The sequence below is a fragment of the Lepisosteus oculatus genome, chromosome 3, assembly GCF_040954835.1.
Source record: "Lepisosteus oculatus isolate fLepOcu1 chromosome 3, fLepOcu1.hap2, whole genome shotgun sequence".
Taxonomy (NCBI): domain Eukaryota; kingdom Metazoa; phylum Chordata; class Actinopteri; order Semionotiformes; family Lepisosteidae; genus Lepisosteus; species Lepisosteus oculatus.
In genome coordinates, this window is record NC_090698.1 from 67,306,439 (window position 1) to 67,324,530 (window position 18,092).

Genomic DNA, 18,092 nt, shown 5'->3' on the forward strand with positions numbered 1-18,092 from the left:
AAGAGGACTGGGTGGTATATTGTATTAGCCAATAATCTCTAGATAAACCTGAAAGCAGTGGTATACAGTACAATACTCTACAGAATAATAAACTTTGGTTTAGGACAAGAGCATGTAATGACAATGGGGCTGTCACTAGAGGGTGCTGTAAACACCATCTCAAAGAGACTGATTCCATTTAGTTACAATGACACTATATTAAGCGAATGTAATGTTGGAATTCTCACATGCCTTTGTCTTATATGGGTGTTGGTTGGTTCAGCAGATCAGAGAGCAGCAGAGGTAGCCACCTTGGGTTAGGAAAGATTTGATGGTGGGTAAGCAAAGTTAGCCGTCCTAGGAGTTTAGGTTAGGTTTTGATTCCATTTATTTTTATCCCTGAAACAATGCCAAAAAAGAAATCTGGACCTTCACTTTCAGTTCCATGAATCACAGATGGGGATTAACACCCAAAACCAATGTGATTGACCTTGCTGGCTTTATTTAATGGATAAAAAACAAAACGGAACTACTACCAAAGTGTTTGGTAGGTGACTGTCCTGGGTAGTCTGCCACAGTGTGCAAAATTACACAGCTTACGTGTATTGTATGCGTCAAATCTATAGTCTGTTATCAACATTTCGATAGCACGGTAAAATAAGAAATGGAAAATATATTACATTTGTACATATAGCAGAAATACACAGAGAGCCAACAAGTTTGTGGTTTATCCAACTTGGCTACAAGTGTGCTTGTGGTTACTACTCTAGTGCATTTTGACATATTCCTCACACTGTCTTCAGTTTGATCAAGATGGCCTACATCCCCTGCTATTCTGCGAGAACTACCCATGCCTAAAACTCTGCATACTGCACATCACTTTTATTTCACCTCCAAACTCCCAATAAATTTGGCTTCCCACATTGTATTTTGTTAAAAGTCCTGTCTTTTACAGATGCTGGTATTATGCATCCTTAGTAATTTTCGCATTCATCGTGAGCTGTTGCATTTAACGATCTTTATGGTTGTAATTTCAGGCAAGCATCTTATTAAGTTGAGGTTTTACGGCAATTAAATATCATTAAAAGTAGATTTTACTTGAGATTAAAGTTTGATGTATAAGACCTTCCCATCTTTGTTCCCCTTTTCTTCATGAAATATCTGTCTGTGCATGGCAATGTGGTCTCAAGGGAGTTTGCAAACAAAACTGCAAATCTCTCTTGAGTCACTCCGGCTGCATATTGCATTGTACTCAGCATATAATTACGTTTGCACTGTTTAACAGGCATAATGATCACAATGAAGGCTGTCACAAATCAAAAGGACTCTTTCAGTCTTCAAGGAGACAAAGGATTAGGGATGGTTTAAAAGATGTCTTTTTCATTTTACATCTTATAATTGGCAATTGCTTTCTCATTTATACTGCTAGAAATCTGGGTATTTAACTATTGTTATTCACTCTAAAAAATTAGAATTGCCGTACATTTCCACCAGGCCATCAGACGAGTCTGCTTTTAAGAGCTAGGAACAGAAGCAGCTTAGGTGCCAAGTGCAGAAGTCACAGCTACTGCTGGCTTTGCCTGAAAATATTGTAAATAACCCCTGTAGACACACAGCCACGATCTCTGAGTGGCACTGCCCATCTACAGAAGTGTGAACTGCTGGATGTGGAACTCAACCTGCAATTTGGGCGAAGATTTATACCAGTTAACCCACTCAGTTGGCCTTCTATCATAAAAAATACAATTAACTTCAGACCGAAGCCATTTTATATGAGCGGTTGCGCACATTTTGCATCATACTAAGTGAAGGGGTTCCCCAGTGCATGGAATACCTTCGCTATGATGTTCATACAACAGGGAATTGGACCACTAAAATGTGTTATCTGTGCAGAGGTTCCACAGAAATATGCAACATATGTTAGACAACACTTAACTTTTTATTGTATCTTGTACACAGAGACAAGTTGCAAGTATTTACTCTTGACATGGTTAAAACAATAAGGGCTGCAAGGGGACACAGGTCACAACATATGAAAAGGCAGGTGGAGGACCTTGAATAAGTACTCTCAGATTTATAAAGCCCACACAGTGGTTGCATTGTCCTGGTGTCTTTTCAAGATGGTGACTAATTTGGAAACATTAAGTGAAATGGAAGTATCCCACAGGCTCCACATTTATCATAATCTATTCTGATTTGAGTCTTTTCAGAGACCAAGTAAAGGGAAAAAATACCACTGAACTATTATTTAATTATTACACTTAAGTAAAACTGCTCCAGTACTTAGGTCTTTAACTAGGAGTATGCAGCTGTCATTTCTGGGGAAGTAATAGACCTGAAACCACCAGAAAGTTAACACTGCTGCTTTTGTTAGGAACCGGAGTATAAAACAGGCATTTGTAGGTAATGTACTGTACACCCATGTTAAAATGCAAGTTATTTTACCTGTGGTGTAAATATACTGTATATAGACACAGCTCATTCTACAACTGAGATAGTAGAAGTCTTACACTTTAAAACAGCATAACCCCAGTTTCCTATTAATAATGGGACACTGTGGAACCCCCACAGAATGTCTTTTAGAAATACTCAGAAGCACTCACAATTTAAAGGGTTTAATCCTTCTCTGTTTGTGCAGTGATACATATAAGTATATATCCTTGTGACTATTTCTGACAAGCTGCACATATTTTTCTTCTCAAATTCCACATTTTTTCATTTACCTGGCTCTCCTCCAAACTTTAACAGAGCTTTCTGGACTTCACAGTTCTAAGTGTTATTTTTATAGACGAAAACAACCAAGTACCTTTATAAAGGAAAGTCTATATATTCAGATATAAAGACACCATCAACAAAATCTCTAGTTTTCTGTTAAATTATTAAATGGATTTCAAGATGTTTTCCATGAATGCTGATATCCTGTGCTGACTCTAGACACTAATTTGAGAAGATATCTAGCTTGATTAAGTGGGTAGCCCTGGTGGCAGCTTCTCAGCATTCAGATTATGTTAATCAGTAAAAGGAAGGCAAGTTCCAAATTTAGAGTCTGTTTACAAGCACAACATGGATATGAACACATGGGGGCAGAACTCTTTAAAAATTGGAACTTAATACATGACTTCATATACTTTCTAATCTAAGAAGTTTTCCACGGCACTGACAGAAAAGACTACACGTGTTATTGTATTAAAATGGAAAAAGGATATTTCAAATAGCCATGATATTCCTTTTTGAAAACCTGACTGACTGCCACAGAAGAACATGTTTATTAAGTACCAGTCTTTGAAAACAGTAGAAATACCCCTGCTTGGGAATTCACTTCAAACACAAGGTCTATGCAGTATTCCTGCAGGACACCATCCATCAAGACAATGCGTGTATGCTTTTTGTGGGCCAAGTACTGTATAAGTCACTCAGTGTGGCATTTTTAGAGATTTCCTTGGCACTTTGGCACATTCATAGTAAGGCTGATTTGGACTTAATATTAAAAAGAGCAGTTTCAAATGAGTCACCTCTTTAGTTTCCAAAATATATGCAATATGTCAGGTTTAGTTTTTATGTGGTATAAAACAAGTAATGCTGTCAACTTTGTAAATCTGTCAGTAATCAGGCCTTAGGGAAAGTTTAAAGTGTTGCAGATGTGTTGCTTAGTCAGCTACCTGACATTTCGTAGATAATGCTGTTACAAAGCAGAACATTATCCAGTTAAAAGCAGCTAAATGGGGGGCCATTTTCAAATTTAGTTACCAGGGAAAGAGAATGCTAAAAATTACTGGAACAATGCAGAAGTTTTTTTTTTTTTACTCCAAAAAGTCATGCAGTGTGTACACATGAAGCGAAAAATAAGCTTTTATTTATTTAAGAATTTAGGTGCTTTTTAAATAAACTCTTTTTTTTATAATGGCAGCTCAAACTGCCAAACCCAGAACTCACAATGTTAACACACTAGCACCAAGTAGCAGTAGCAGTCCAGAGACTCACACTGGACACTTGTTCACCCACCTTACTTTAAATCTATAGATAATGGGAACTTAGGGAAAACCCTTAAGTAAAAAAAACACTTATACATAAACCATGAGGTCCTGGGATCTATATCAAAATGGTAGAGTAGACCTAACAAAACATCAAGGTCAGTATTAACATTTGGAACTAAACTCATGTCCTGTACCCAGTTCAGACACCTACACCAGAGGCTTCTATTTCTGTTTCATTAACAGCAAATTGAAAATTCTTATTCAAGAAGTGATCGTGAACCGATTCTCTTCATAAAACTGGCACATGCTGCTTAATATTGCAGCCTGTGCCATACCTGTGACCTGCTTTACTGGAAATACCCCCCAACTCCACCCTGCTCTTCACAGCCCAGGACACTGCATGACCATCGTCCCCGGAGCACATAGCAGGCAGACAAAATCCACCTCTACAGTGGCTACCGCCATCGCACCCTCTGATGCGCCACGTATTGCTTTAAGACATCCTCAAATAAATTAAATACTACTTTGTTGAGTTCCTTTTTTTTTATCTGTTAACAGAATGAGTTCAACACAGTGTTCTTCAAACTGCCTCCCCCAGGGACAGAGCAGAAGTGTTTTTCCCCCCTTCCTCGAAACACACTGTGTGTCCAGTCACATCTGAAATGGTACCTGTAAGTCAATCCATAGCTTCACTGCACATTGACATAACAGCGAGGTGATGTTAATCCCCTGGTAACAGATATTTCAACATCTGTAGTTCTTGTGATGTGATGTTGCAGTTTAAGGCATTTCTCACAACTTGGTAAGACGTTCGATGTTGACATTAGACAGCTGCTCTCAGTCTTTACCTTTTTTTTCCTCAGAATTCACCAGTGTCTGAATCACCTCTTCATTCCAGAACGAAGGCTTGTCTTTGTTTGAAAGAATCGGCACCTTTTGCGAGATCTGTTTCACGAAAAACAGAGACCCTGTCTCTGTGGTGGAGACAGGGAAGCCAAAGGCTTGTATGAGCCTGCTACGGATTAGGGCTGACGTCTTTGAGGACAGACAATCCTGTTGTTCTCAGGCTGTGGAGTACAAGGGTTCCTTTGCCCACAGGGCTGTGCTGCAATTCATGCTTGCAGTGCTGTGTAGGTGGCAGTACTCATACTGGGGACCGCCCTGCTGGAAGATGGTTAAATACCTGTCCCAGGCAAGCTGATCATTCATTCTGTGAATGCTCTCATATGCCGATTTGTAAAATCTGAGAGAGTTGGCGTTTTGGCTTTTAGTCGAAGTCTGAGTGTCAGGACTTCATGGTGATCCAACTTTTCTTTCGTACTTCTAATCTGCTCAATATAAGGATCTCAGAAACCTTGACTAAAGGCTTCTTAATTGCAGCTGACACTTGGTCATGTCTTCTTCTTATATGTAAAATGCCATTTAGCGGCTCCATTTTGAGTAGCAATGTGTTTTACTGTACAGGAGACTGAACCGTGTTATGCCATTGGGAGACTTTTATAGTCAGATGAGGGTCAATGCAGGTGGAGTAAAGAAATATATCCACTGCAGAGTGGGGAAAAAGTGGTTACTTGTAGCCTCATCTTTCATAAGAATGGAGGAAAGGTTGAAGGACCAGGCCCTCACCTTTCAGTTTGGTTGACTGCTTATTGCTTAATGGGGTTCTTTAGCCTTTTTGGAAGAGATTCATATATATATATATGTTTTACTTTTTCTTTTGTTGATCCTTTGGTTGAACACTCCTGGCAGATGTCCCTCTCTCTCCTTCTCCCTGACCTGCGCATGCACAGCTTGCCATCTGCTGAGATTGTCAGCTCCCGATCCTGAGAAGTGTCACGGTTGATGGCTCTTGTGTACGGACTTCACTGTATCCATCATTCAGCCACAGTATTCACCACAGATTCTTTTAACTTTGAGGTGGACCTTTTCTATTCCTGGAAGAAACACCCAATATTCTGACAAAAATACCAATGATAATGGCGGACAAAAGGTGTTTTTTTTTTCTCCTTCAAGAAGAAAATGTCACGAATGCAATTCAGCAGTGAAAGGCATTGGGAAGCTTCTCCATCTCCCTCTGCTGAACATGGCTGGGCTGTATCCAGGGAGACATCTTTTCCAAGCTTTTCGGCACACGTGCAACCAAATCCCAAAATGGGTAGGATTCTAACACGATTCTAATTCGACTCAAGGAAGAGGGGGTTAGAGCTGTTGTTTGATTCAGTGCAGTTCCTGCGCTTTTCTCTTTCCTGAAGAGGGTCTGTATGTCTGAAGCGGCCCACCTGCTCCCTGTCCGATTGGTCTGCAGGAAGGGTGGGGGTGAAGACAGGATGAAGAGCAGTGCTCTAAAACTGTAAACCGCCCTAGCATAGAACTCAAAAGGTTTGTTACAAGGCATGCATGTTAACACTGAATTCAGAAACTGAATCGCAGTCTGAATCATTCTGCTCTTGTCCGTTGTGTTTTTATCTGTCGACTTTCAAGTTTTCATTTCGATTTGTTTCGTCAAAGTCCTTGTCCCCTGAAGGCAGCGAGACCACTTGTCAGACCCGGGGGGAGTACGTGGGGTTTCTTGGCACCTCGGTGAAAGATTTCAACTCGTAGGGGATCCCCGTGTCCACCTCAATGGATTTGCGGGAGAATAGCAGCCGGATATCGTCGTGCAAGTAGATTTTTCCAGACTTGGAGCTCTGGAATCTGTCAACAACAAAGACCATTTTAGTTCGCCTTAAAAAAAAAGAGTGAAATAAAAAAAAAAACGAGAGAGGAGAAAACAAGCAGGGCTGCACGGCCGGCAGTGGAGACCTGAGGTGTATCAGGTAGCAAAGTATTCTCTTCCTGTCTGCGGCCCCAGCTTCAGACTGCTCGTCCTGTCCCTCTCCTTCTTCCACAGGTACCAGGAAGATACGGTGGCGCAGGAAGGTGATGTGGTTTACAGGCATGTCCCCGAAGTTATAGGTCACCAGGAACATCTTCACCACAGTCTTGTTGGGGTTGAATAAGGTCTGCGGGTGAGACGAGACAAAGAAACACTGTCAGTGCGAACAACCACCTGCTGTCGCTTGCCCTGTGTGAACGCGTATCGCTCATGACCGGGTACAGTAACATGACTGGTAATTTCCGAGATGATTCAGCTGAGAAGAGCCAGCAAGAGCAGAGTAGCAAAGGGAACACTGCCAAGACTTGCCTCAACAGATCTGGCAGGCTCACATGATCAAGAAAAAGACTACCAGAAGGATAACAGTACTGGTGGAAATTAAAATTGGATGGTTTTAAACAAGTACTCCAGATTATATGTAAGTAAATGTTAACATGTAAAAGATGCATAATATCATTGTTTCTCTGCCATTCTTATTTTGCATCTTACTTGTGCATCTGCACAGATTTGTATGGAAGCAGAAACCTTGTAATGCCATAAACTTCTGAATTATGCAATTATTGTGGATTGTGGAAGATTACAATAGAACTTTGCGTCTTCAAAGCAAGGCCAATTACCCTCACCACTGTTTGTTTTTTTACATAAGCAATTCTATGCTGAACTTGTCAAGTTTTTTTTTATCCAAGTCAATTTCCCTTGAACCCAGTTGGACTGGAAAAGTGTAGGAAACTGAAAACGTCGTGCTGTGCTCTGAGGCAAGGAAAAATATATAACAGAAAGGAAAGGAAAGAAAAAAAACTGTGTTCCCTGACTCACCACTTGGATGGTCCCTGCTTTGGGAACGCTGTATCCTTTCTTTCCCAGAGGCTCCAGGTGGATCACACCCTAAACGATAATCACAGATCTACAGCCGCTGCACACAGCCAACACCCGCGAGCTCACACTCTCGCACCGAGGACCCTGCTGGACCACACCGATACCGACCTCAGGGGCTCTCCCCACAGCTGACCTGACTACCATCGAGACTGGACCGTTCGAAAGGAGTTCGTGAAAAGGTGTCTTGATGACAGTGCTCCGAAACGCAAGCAGCTTTTTTGGCCTTTAATCCAAACATTTACGTTCATTTCACAAGTGAATGTGTAACCCACAGTCCAAAACGTCGTGTACCCCATGACAATTTTGGTTTGGAGTATAAAACAACTCCAGACAGGAAACTGTATATCATATAATAACAAGGTTGTGTCAACAAGAGTCAGTTTTCTTCCGACTAAAGCACCCCATTTGTCCATTAGCCCATGAAAACAGAACTAGCTATTTCATTATTATGAAACTATATTATTAACAGGAAAGTCCAAGACCGGAAAGCGTGGCAAGAGATGGCCTATAGAATCGCCGAGAGTCGGATCCGACTGACCGGATAACATCATCATCATCATATTATTAACAATATTATTAAAACTTAAGCCTAACTATTTCACTAACTTGGCTTAGGTCTAATTGAATTTAACGAGGGAAAACATAAATAATAAGAACTGAATGTGATTCTCTGGTATGGTAAAGACATTTTACTTTGTCATAGTGGAGAGGGAGAGAGAATGGGCAGGTCTACTTTTCATACCATCTTTTCACATGATCTGTTTGCAACAAATCCTTGTCATCATATCCAGCAGCAGCAGTAGGCAGACTGCCATCTTACCAGGAAAGGGGAGGGGGCGCTGTGCTCAGACGTGTCATAGTAGGTGACCTCCACAGGCAGGGTGGCGTGCTGTGGGCAGTAAGAGCCGCTGGCTCCGATCTCGGCCGTGAAGCCCTCGATGCGTCCCGACGGAGCAAAACGGCCTTTCAAGATGGACTCCTAGAAGCACAGGAACGCCCGCCGTCGGTCACTAGTCTGACAGAACTCATCGGTCTCTCATCAGTCGTTCAGCTCTGCATCCTGAATGCGACCTAGCAACGAGGAGGGTGGTTCACTCTCCCCCCAGTGATCTTTATTAGACTAGTTTCCACGAGACCTTATGTAAAGAAATGCGTTCCACACTGATATTTTGGTCTTCCCACTCCTGCACCTTAATTTCCCCACGTCCGAATGCACTACTTCACCCTGTGGGCCTCGGTTTTAAGAGCTGTACGTATATTTCTATGCGGGAGTGTCGGCCTCAGCAGCCGTGTTCCGAAGTACCTCGAAGTTGCCCAGCAGGGAGCGGCTGATGGAGGCAGAGGGCCAGCAGGAACGGACCGCGCGGTTGGCTTCTCCTCGCCTGGAGCTGCGGAGCTGCCTCCTGCACAGACACACAGAGCCGCGGCCGCTGAGAAACACGGGCACACCGACGCACCGGCCTGGCTGCCCTGTGGGCGCTGCCCCCCGCTCTGAAAATTACACCTGAGCTAGACACTACGGACGTGGTGCAACACGTGCCGACATTCAGCCAGAAACTGGAAGGAGAAGTTGCAGGCGTGAAAAAAAAAGGCATCGTCACCCAGTTTCCATGACAACAATATGCACAAAGAGGTAGGTCTTCAGAGTGTACAGGAAGGGTGAAAGCCAATTTAACACCACTGGGATGAATTTTTTCTGCCATCACAGTTTTTGGGTATCGACTACCACACTATCTCACGCTTCTTAAATTCAAGGATGCGATTAACATCCATCAAGCCATGTCTGAGAGTCTTCTGCAGTCCTTACACCATCAACAGGATGCGTCCTTTCGGCAGTTAGGCAGCATACAAGCTGGATCAGGGTATTTCACACAAGCTTCTTGAAATAATTTATATTAATAATTTTCAGGCCCACTGCTTTTATGTTTAGGAAGTTCAGACTCCAAATAAAAACAAGCCTCAAGACTAAAATAAACAGAATCGATGGGTAGTTTATCCAAAGCAACTGCACTTGCTTTTTCTGTACTGAGGTAGAAGATCACTTCTTAATATGAACCAATACTCACGATTTTGGCCGAAGCGCACTTTTCAGTCTCCTGTTCACACTAGTGCAATCCGAAGAGCTCTGCAAGGGAAAAGAGACAGACTGAGAACTTGGGCCACTTTCTAACAGGCCTGCTCAGAATTACCTCCTGGGCGAACAATACCACTGTCTGTTAGTGCACTGTGGCAGGTAAGTCTTCCAGACTGCTGTTTGTTCAGTGGGAAACTCATGCTGTATTAATTAAATTTAATCGCCAACAAATTAATTCACCATTTCTTCTGAGAGTCCTTAGAAAGCACAGTTAAAGATAAAAAGGAAAACACTATTTAAGGTAATAATTCATTAAGAAGAGTAGTGCTGTAGAAGACTTAATCATTCCTCTTTATGAAAATGACTGAAAACAGATTATTTGTTATGTGTGCTGGGAGATCCCCAATTTATCAACTTGATGGATTTAACTCACAACATTCAGTCTCAAATTATGTATTGAGGCAAAAAAAAAATCTTTGGTTCTTCCCAAGTTCTGAAATGAATTAATAACAGTGCTTTATATACTGAGGAGTCTACTACTAAGTATAAGCTGCATGTTCTTTCAGAGCAATATTAAAAACAAATAAACAAAAAATGCATTTAAGGCTTTTCATTACCTGCAACTTGGCTGAACAAATTCTGTGCTTACATTTGGCATGCTTACATTTATCATCAGTGTCTACACTGATGTACTTAGCATTTGGATTTTTTATAGCAATTACTGCTTCTTGTATGAAACAAAAAAACGGCAGGAAAAAAAAACGAAAACCAGAACAGTACAATTCGAAATTTGAACTATGCATTTACAAAACTTGTTTTTATTAAAGCCGCTGGCACAAATAACTGAAACTGTATAAAGTCCTATCTAAGAAGTATGTATTTTCCCTCAACCGATAGCTGCGGTTCCCACAGTAGTACTGTACTTACATGTAAAAACAGTCTATGTCCCAGGTCATAGGCATCACTCAAGGCCAGACTGCTCATTATACCCTCAGCCAGGCCCGCCTCATAGTTCGGCCACCATTCTTTTTTCACACTGCCTGCTCACTGGCCACTAAGCTCTGTCAAAGTCAGCAGAAGACCAGCTCTCCCTTCACTCCCCTGACACATTAGCAGAGCAAATTTTAAGCTATTAAAGCTCTTCTCCAGAAAAAGGAATATGGCATTTATCTACATCCCCCCACTTTTTTTTTGGGGAATACAATATGATATATTTCAACCTAGAATCCAGAAAGGGCTGCACTTTGTATAGGAATGCTGTAGGCTTTGGAACAAAGCCCCCGTCAATGGGCTTTATTCTGGGTTCACGCTGCACGTTCTAGGATGAAAGAAAAGCAGCCCTCATCTGCCTCGTGAAATGGTACTGCGTGTACTGCAGTCTTTAGAGGCTGCCTTGAAAAGGAAAGAAAAATCTGGGTGCAGCCAAACATTCTGGAAAGAAACAAAATATCAGTGTGGACAACAGGAGTTCTAGAGACATAATGCTCAGTGTTCTCCTGAAGGGTAACTGAAAAGAACAGAGCCAAAAAGAAAACCGTGACAAAAGGTCACCTGTAGTACCCATGGTGTACCCACTTCACCATACTTTACAAATGACAAAGATCAGATTTGACTCATTTTATGGACATGCATTGTGTAACTGATATTACACAGCATCACCTAAGGAAATATTACTGAATTTAAACTTCTCAAGCCCACCCTTTATTATATAACCCCATGTCTATATTCTGGGTTTCAGAGCCTGCCATGTAGCATGATACTGCAAAGAGCAGCGTGCGCTGCTAAAGTCCCTCAATGATACACCTCCAAATCACCTTTGAGGGTCCTTTCAAACTCTGCATCCCATTAGCTCAATCTCTCTATTCTCTCCTACAGAAAATCCACAATATTAGAATTGCTGGAGTGCAGTCTTTGTGTGGGCTAGATGTCTTTTTATGTCTTTTTTTTTTTTTTACTTCCTAGGAGCGATGCGGTGGCTCTGTGGCTAAGGATCTGCGCCTGTGGCCGGAAGGTTGCCAGTTCGTATCCCGCGACCGGCAGAGGAATCCTACTCCGTTGAGCCCCTGAGCAAGGTCCTTAACCCCAGCTGCTCCAGGGGCACCTTATAAATGGCTGACCTGCGCTCTGACCCCAAGCTTCTCTCTGTCTGTGTGTTTCGTGGAGAACAAGTAGGGGTATGTGAAAAAGACAAATTCCTAATACAAGAAATTGTGTATGGCCAATAAAGTGATCTTATCTTATCTTACTCTTACTTTTTTATCAGTCTTGTGTCAGCCCCTGACCCTTTAAATTCAACCAATGTGATCTGGTAAAATAAAGAATTCAAAAACACACAAACTGCAGAGAGTTGAGCTGTAGCAAAGTCCTAAATTAAGGTCTTGCAAAAATGTATATTTTACAAGACAGCTCCAATCCACTGAGAGCAAATCACAAACCAGTGTTAGTCAATTATGCCCATATCCAAAGGATCCAGTTTTTTTAAAGTGCCTTGTATCTCGACATGGGATTTTGATTTGAAGCTTATCCAATGGGGAAATTCCTCAGCTGAATTGTGGTAACATGGAACATGAGGAACACAAACGCTTATTTAAATTTGGAAGGGTAGTCAAGTTACAAAGCTCATTTTGAACTAGGTGAAGAATGCATTGAGAAACAACTGTTTAATTTCTAGACTTTGTAAACCTTGTGGCAAACAGTCAACTGACATTATTTGTGGAAAGACATGTCAAAAAGACTGTAACCATATGGCAGGGTGAAAACGAGTTGTTCTCAATGACCTTGATTGCAGACAAGAGAGAATTCTCTCAATTTACAATTTACAATTTCAATTACAATTTCAATTGTATTTTTCAGTTACAATTTCACAGCACTGAGTGACTGGAGAGATTTAAACTACATTTAAAAAAAATGGCCCTTGATAATATTAGAAATGCCAAATATATAAATACAATAAGAGGCACAGGGGTTCATAATAATTGCTTACACTTAAATAGCATTTGTTCTGGACACTCCACTCAAAGTGCTTTAAAGGAATGGGGATCCCCTCCACCACCACCAATGTGCAGCCCCACCTGGATGATGCGACGGCAGCCATAGTGCGTCAGAACGCTCACCACACCTCAGCTACCAGTGGGGAGGAGAGCAGAGTAATAAAGCCAATTCATAGAGGGGGATTATTAGGAGGCCGTGACTGATAAAGGACAATGGGAAACTTGGCCACAGAGAGTCAGGACCTCGGTTTTACATCTCATCTGAAGGACGGTGCCTTTTTACAGTACAGTGTCCCCATCGCTATACCGGGGCATTAGGACCCACATAGACTGCAGGATGAGCGCCTCCTGCTGGCCCCACTAACACCTCTTCCAGCAGCAACCTTAGTTTTTCCCAGGAGGTCTCCCATCCAGGTACTGACCAGGCTCACACCTGCTGAGCTTCAGTGGGGCTGCCAGTTGTGAGTTGCAGGGTGATATGGCTGTTGGCTGTAATTAGTAAGAGCCTCGACTGAACAGTTCAGTTCTTTTCAACAGGGCCAACACTGGGCAGCTGCCCAGGTTCTCTCACCTTGGGCCGATCCCGGGCTGACGGCAGCAAGTGGTTCCAGAAGGGGGCGGCCTTGGCGTCCGTGCTCCGGCAGGACACGGTGACCCCGTGGGGCAGAGAGAGGCGGCTCCTCTTGGAGGTGGAGGGACCCTCGTCCTCGGAGCAGGACTCGCCCGTGTCGCTGGGAGCCAGCAGCTTCCTCTTGGCGGGGCAGCTGCTGGGGCCGGGGGAGGAGGAGGAGGAAGGGCCTGGCCGTCTGGAGCTGCAGGGCGTCTTCTCCGCCGAGGCCAGGCCGTTGGTGGAGTGTCCTTGCTCTGGGGGCAACAGCTCAACACTCACCTCTGAGCCTACATCTCTGCCCGGAGACACCGCTGTGGAAGCAGGAACCTGTGTCCAGTCTCTGCGATCACCATTGCTGAACGCCTGCTCCTCCAGCAAGGCTCCGTTGGCCTGTGCCACTGAGTTCCCACTCTTCCGCTGGGCGGGAACGCCATCTCCCGGCTCTCCTGCTGGGTCTAGCTCGCTTGTTGGCAGGCTGGCCGAGGCAGAAGCATCACACAGCCGTGCAGGGTCTTGAGTTCGGCCAGCAGACGAGTACGGGTTTTGGGGGGAGATCGAGTCCTCCCTGCTCTGGAGCAGCCGGTCCTGGTTGTGCTCTGAAAGGCGTCTGGCCATCGGGCTGGCGAGAGGCACAGGGAGAGAGCGCCTCCCCGCCGCCGGGCCCGACTCTCTGCCCGAGGCGCAGTCCTTGTGCTCGATCACACATGTGGCGGTGTGGGAGAAGTGCTGGCCCGAGCCGCACACCACTGCGTTTTCGTCTTGCAGCAACTCCAGGGGGGGCCCTAGCTCGGACTCTTGGCCGGGCAGGTCGGGGATGCCGGGGGAGTCAGGCCAGGTGTCCGCACCGTGCCCAGGCAAAAGCAATCGCTTGGGATCGGAGTATGGATCTGCCAGGCCCCTCTTTACAGCCTGCTTCTCAGCTTTCTGTTGGCCTCCGGTGTCGGAGAACCCCCCCAGCTGGGAGAAGATGGACAGCTGGTACACCTTTTGCAGTTTGATCTCGTTCTCCCCAAACGGGCGGAGAAGTCCTTGACCTGACCCCGAGTCCAGGCCTCCCCTCTGGGCATTCGGGAGGGGTAGGTCCCCCTCCTGGGCAGCCACCTCCACCGGAGCCTCCTTCCGTGCAATTTCCACGTGGATGTGTCTCATCGTTCCTTCAGTTTGATTGTGTCGTTCGTTTGTTTTATGTGCACCAGATCAAGTAAGAAATAGTATACGATAATCAAGTATTTAATGTGCAAAATGATTCAGGACTACTACTCCATTCCAGGAGTCAGCAGCGAGTCACTTCTCACAGTGGAGATACTTTGTTATGGGAGCATAGCAGCACAGTACCTGCAAAAGAGCAAAAAACGAATCTACACCGTGTGATCAGGAAGACAAGTTACACTCCTAAGTTATGTAATATTACATGAACCCTTGTGAAAATTAACCCTTCGGTCCATATAACCACCACCTTATCCTTGATTTAAATTTGTGTTTTTCTTTATAATGGCCCAGATTACCTAATAGTACTTGTTCTGTAGGTGTCCTTCATTCAGTTAATACATAAATCTTGAACAAATTAATATTACTGCCTGTATAGTACTGCACAAGCCTTTATCTGTGTCCAGTCGTATGATATGTCACAGCTTTGGTTATTTTATCTTTGGTAATATCCGTTAACATTTCTGTATTTTCTGGTTTGCTAAACATTAATACTACAGTATTTCTTGAAATTAATCCAGTATAGGCGAGTCTTCTTTTCGCCTCATCTGCCTGGTTTGTACTGCTAGCTGTAACGCCGACTGAGTTCCTGCACTCTTAGTGCGTGGCTACATAATACTGTAAATGCAAGAAATTCAAATGCGTAAACTGCTGTAATAAACTAATAAAACACCCTAATATGACTTGTTCTTGTTTAAAGCCAGTACAATAAGATATTGCTGGTTGATCTGAGGGCCCTGTGGATGTTATCGTAGGCTCCTCAGGGCGAAGTGTGGTCACTTTGTTCTCATACCGCTCCTCCTGTGCTCCCCTCCTTGCCTAGTTCGGTCTCTGCTGTGCCTCCTGCCACCTGGGACCGCCGTTCTGCCCCCTGCCACTACCCTCGGAGCCCGTCCATCCCCACAGCTGCCAGCGCGTCCTGGCTGAGCCAACAACACCATCCCAGGACAGGCTGGCGCAGGGCGGGGGGGGGGCGGGGGGGCAGCAGGATCAGCACAGCACCGGGACACACTCCCTGGAAGACAGAGCGGAGCACAGAGGGATCAGGACCGGCAGGACTGCAAGACTGACTGGAGGAGCAGGAGCACACGGCTACAGTCGCTGTACCAGTAGTGTAGAGATCCGCAGCCGGTAATCAAGCTCACGTACCGTGGGGTAGGCATCACTGAGGTCTGGGGGCGGTATAAAGGACAGGTAAGAAGCAGGTAGCTGGCACCCACATCCACTCCCTCCCCCTCAGAGTCAGCAGTGTCCTTCCAGATGCCTGGGCATGAGGCCGGTAGGCACCGTGTTCTGGCCTCATAATTAGGCACTCATTCCAGTGGAAACACCTGGGATCAAAACAACAAACAGGAGTGAAAACACGCATGGGGATGGAAGTTTCTCGGCAGACTTTTTTTTTTTAATAAGAAAACCCCCAAGAAGTGCCGTAGCAGAGAACACACGGGGTGTGACAAAGTTGAACAGCAATTCTGAAATGACTTGATTAACAGTTGGGTTAAAACCGTCAGGCAGCCTCCTTGTTCCTTATAACTACTTCGCACTGAGCCTTCGTGTATTCTCTGGAACCCTGCTTCTCTGCGTCTGCATTTGAGCTTTAGCCATTTGGTCACACTGCCTACCAATCCTACCTTCTAAACCTTCCTACTGTATGTTCCACTGCCTCGGCTTCATCCCCGAGGAAACATCCTCACCCTTTCCCTCTTCGTCAAAACACACACAAAGTCTGCGTGACGAACCTGACTAAAACCACGTGCCTTCAGGTATCTCATTTCTAAACGTTAAGGCCACACTCGCTTCCAGTTCTCAGCGCCCCACTCTGGCTCTGCTCTGTTTCCGTCCTCCATTAATTCAGTCCGCAAAGGTTGTTGCGTGCCTTGGGCTCCTCGGTCTCCAGACAGCACGCCTGCCTCATGTGGCAGTTACTCTCTCTGGTTGGACAGGGACCAGGGGAGGGGGGGGTAGAGTCAGCCCCCGCGACAACAGGCCTTTTGTGTTCTTCCAACTCAGAAACAAGACATGGTCTGCCTGCCAAAACGAGGACAGGTCGACTTCCACAATAGTAACCCATCCACCTGCAGTTTTCTCCCCAGTCCTGGAGCCCGGATCCCCTTAACTGGCATGAAAACACCTGGAATTATCTTTCCACGGCGAGTTGTGAGGCAACATCCTGGAATTTGATCCGAGAGGGTTTCATCGAGTCTCTTAAACTGACTTCTTGCTGCTACATTTCTGAGATAAGAGCCTGTGTCAGGATGCTAAAGACCCCAACAGAAAGACATACCGGCTTTCCACTACATATTAGTCTCCATCATGGAATAATAAAGGGTCTCGTTTTTGTCCCTGTGTTTTCCTCCATGTTTTATACCAAGTGTGTGAAGAGGCCATGTACAAATTTGCTGTGGCGGGTGTGAGCAAGGAGAGAGAAGTCACAATTGCAATGAAAAAGGAGATGGAAATCCAACACTACAGCCGAAAACACAAGAAAAGAAAAAAATGATTAATCAATGCAAAATGTGAATATTTAACCAAAGTTTGTATATCCAAGTTTGTATTTACAAGAGCTGTGATAATATCACCAGCGCTCCTTTCTAGTAGGATAAAGAAAAAACAAACAAACAAACAAACAAAAGCACAGATAGGGTGGATTCCACTATGCAGAAAATCAGCAGTTCAGCAAAAACCCTGGCTTTGAAATTCAGTTTGAGAAACCAATTTCACCGTCTCCGTACAGCAGATTACAGCAATTGCCTGCTATCCATCACAGTCAAGTATAGCATCCTTAAATAGGAATTTAAGAGGCACAAATTCATTTGCGCTCAAGGGCATCCATGTGTGGTTAAGCCAAAAGATGTACCAAATGAAACGGGAAAATACAGAAGTTCACAGCATAATGAGCTATACTGCGTTAAGCTGCATCCTGTTTCTTCCTTATGAGAAAACAACAAGTTGTGATGCATCACATAAATCTTTCAGCGTTCTAGTTTAAGAGTTAAAGTAAGCTTGCATGTTTCTTTTTGATTTTGCAATTTTCTGTTTTTTTCTCCCCTTTTACAAGAAAAAATGCTGGTAAACTAAATGCAATGTAGATATTATATGAATTTGTAACAATATTTCTTTGAGCACATGATTATTTTTTTTGCTTTATTTACCATAAAACTAGGACACAATTTCTACTGCACTCCAGTCTCTTAATATGACACACACAGTAAAAACCCTCTGCCACAATAGTTCACATGATTTAACTAGTATATTTAAGTTAGACCAAAGCTTGTTAAGGAGGATATTGTCCTTAAGATCACGGAAAAAGGAATCTAAATACTAATTTAGATTTCTAAATTAGTATGCTATTGTCTATGTGAAATAAATGTACATTGACGTCTGAAAGCATCTAATTGGATTGAAAAGGTTGTAATGAAAGTGACAGACTGAAGCCAATGCTGTTTTTATTACTGTATGTGCACTGCACAGTGTTTTCAAATGACAGCTACAGGGAAAGTGCAAGAAA

General features: G+C 43.9%; 1 protein-coding gene across 1 annotated transcript; it reads right to left on the reverse strand.

Annotated features, from left to right (window-relative positions):
• Nucleotides 1-1,899: 1,899 nt before the first annotated feature.
• On the reverse strand, nucleotides 1,900-15,594 carry atosb (atos homolog b). The gene is made up of 8 exons (XM_006626677.3): nucleotides 15,378-15,594; nucleotides 13,340-14,713; nucleotides 9,771-9,829; nucleotides 9,008-9,107; nucleotides 8,525-8,683; nucleotides 7,645-7,713; nucleotides 6,756-6,955; nucleotides 1,900-6,647 (listed from the first exon to the last, which is right to left on the reverse strand). Exons 2-8 carry the CDS (start codon nucleotides 14,525-14,527, stop codon nucleotides 6,494-6,496), a joined length of 1,929 nt encoding a protein of 642 aa, XP_006626740.2. The 5' UTR covers nucleotides 14,528-14,713; nucleotides 15,378-15,594; the 3' UTR covers nucleotides 1,900-6,493.
• Nucleotides 15,595-18,092: the final 2,498 nt, after the last annotated feature.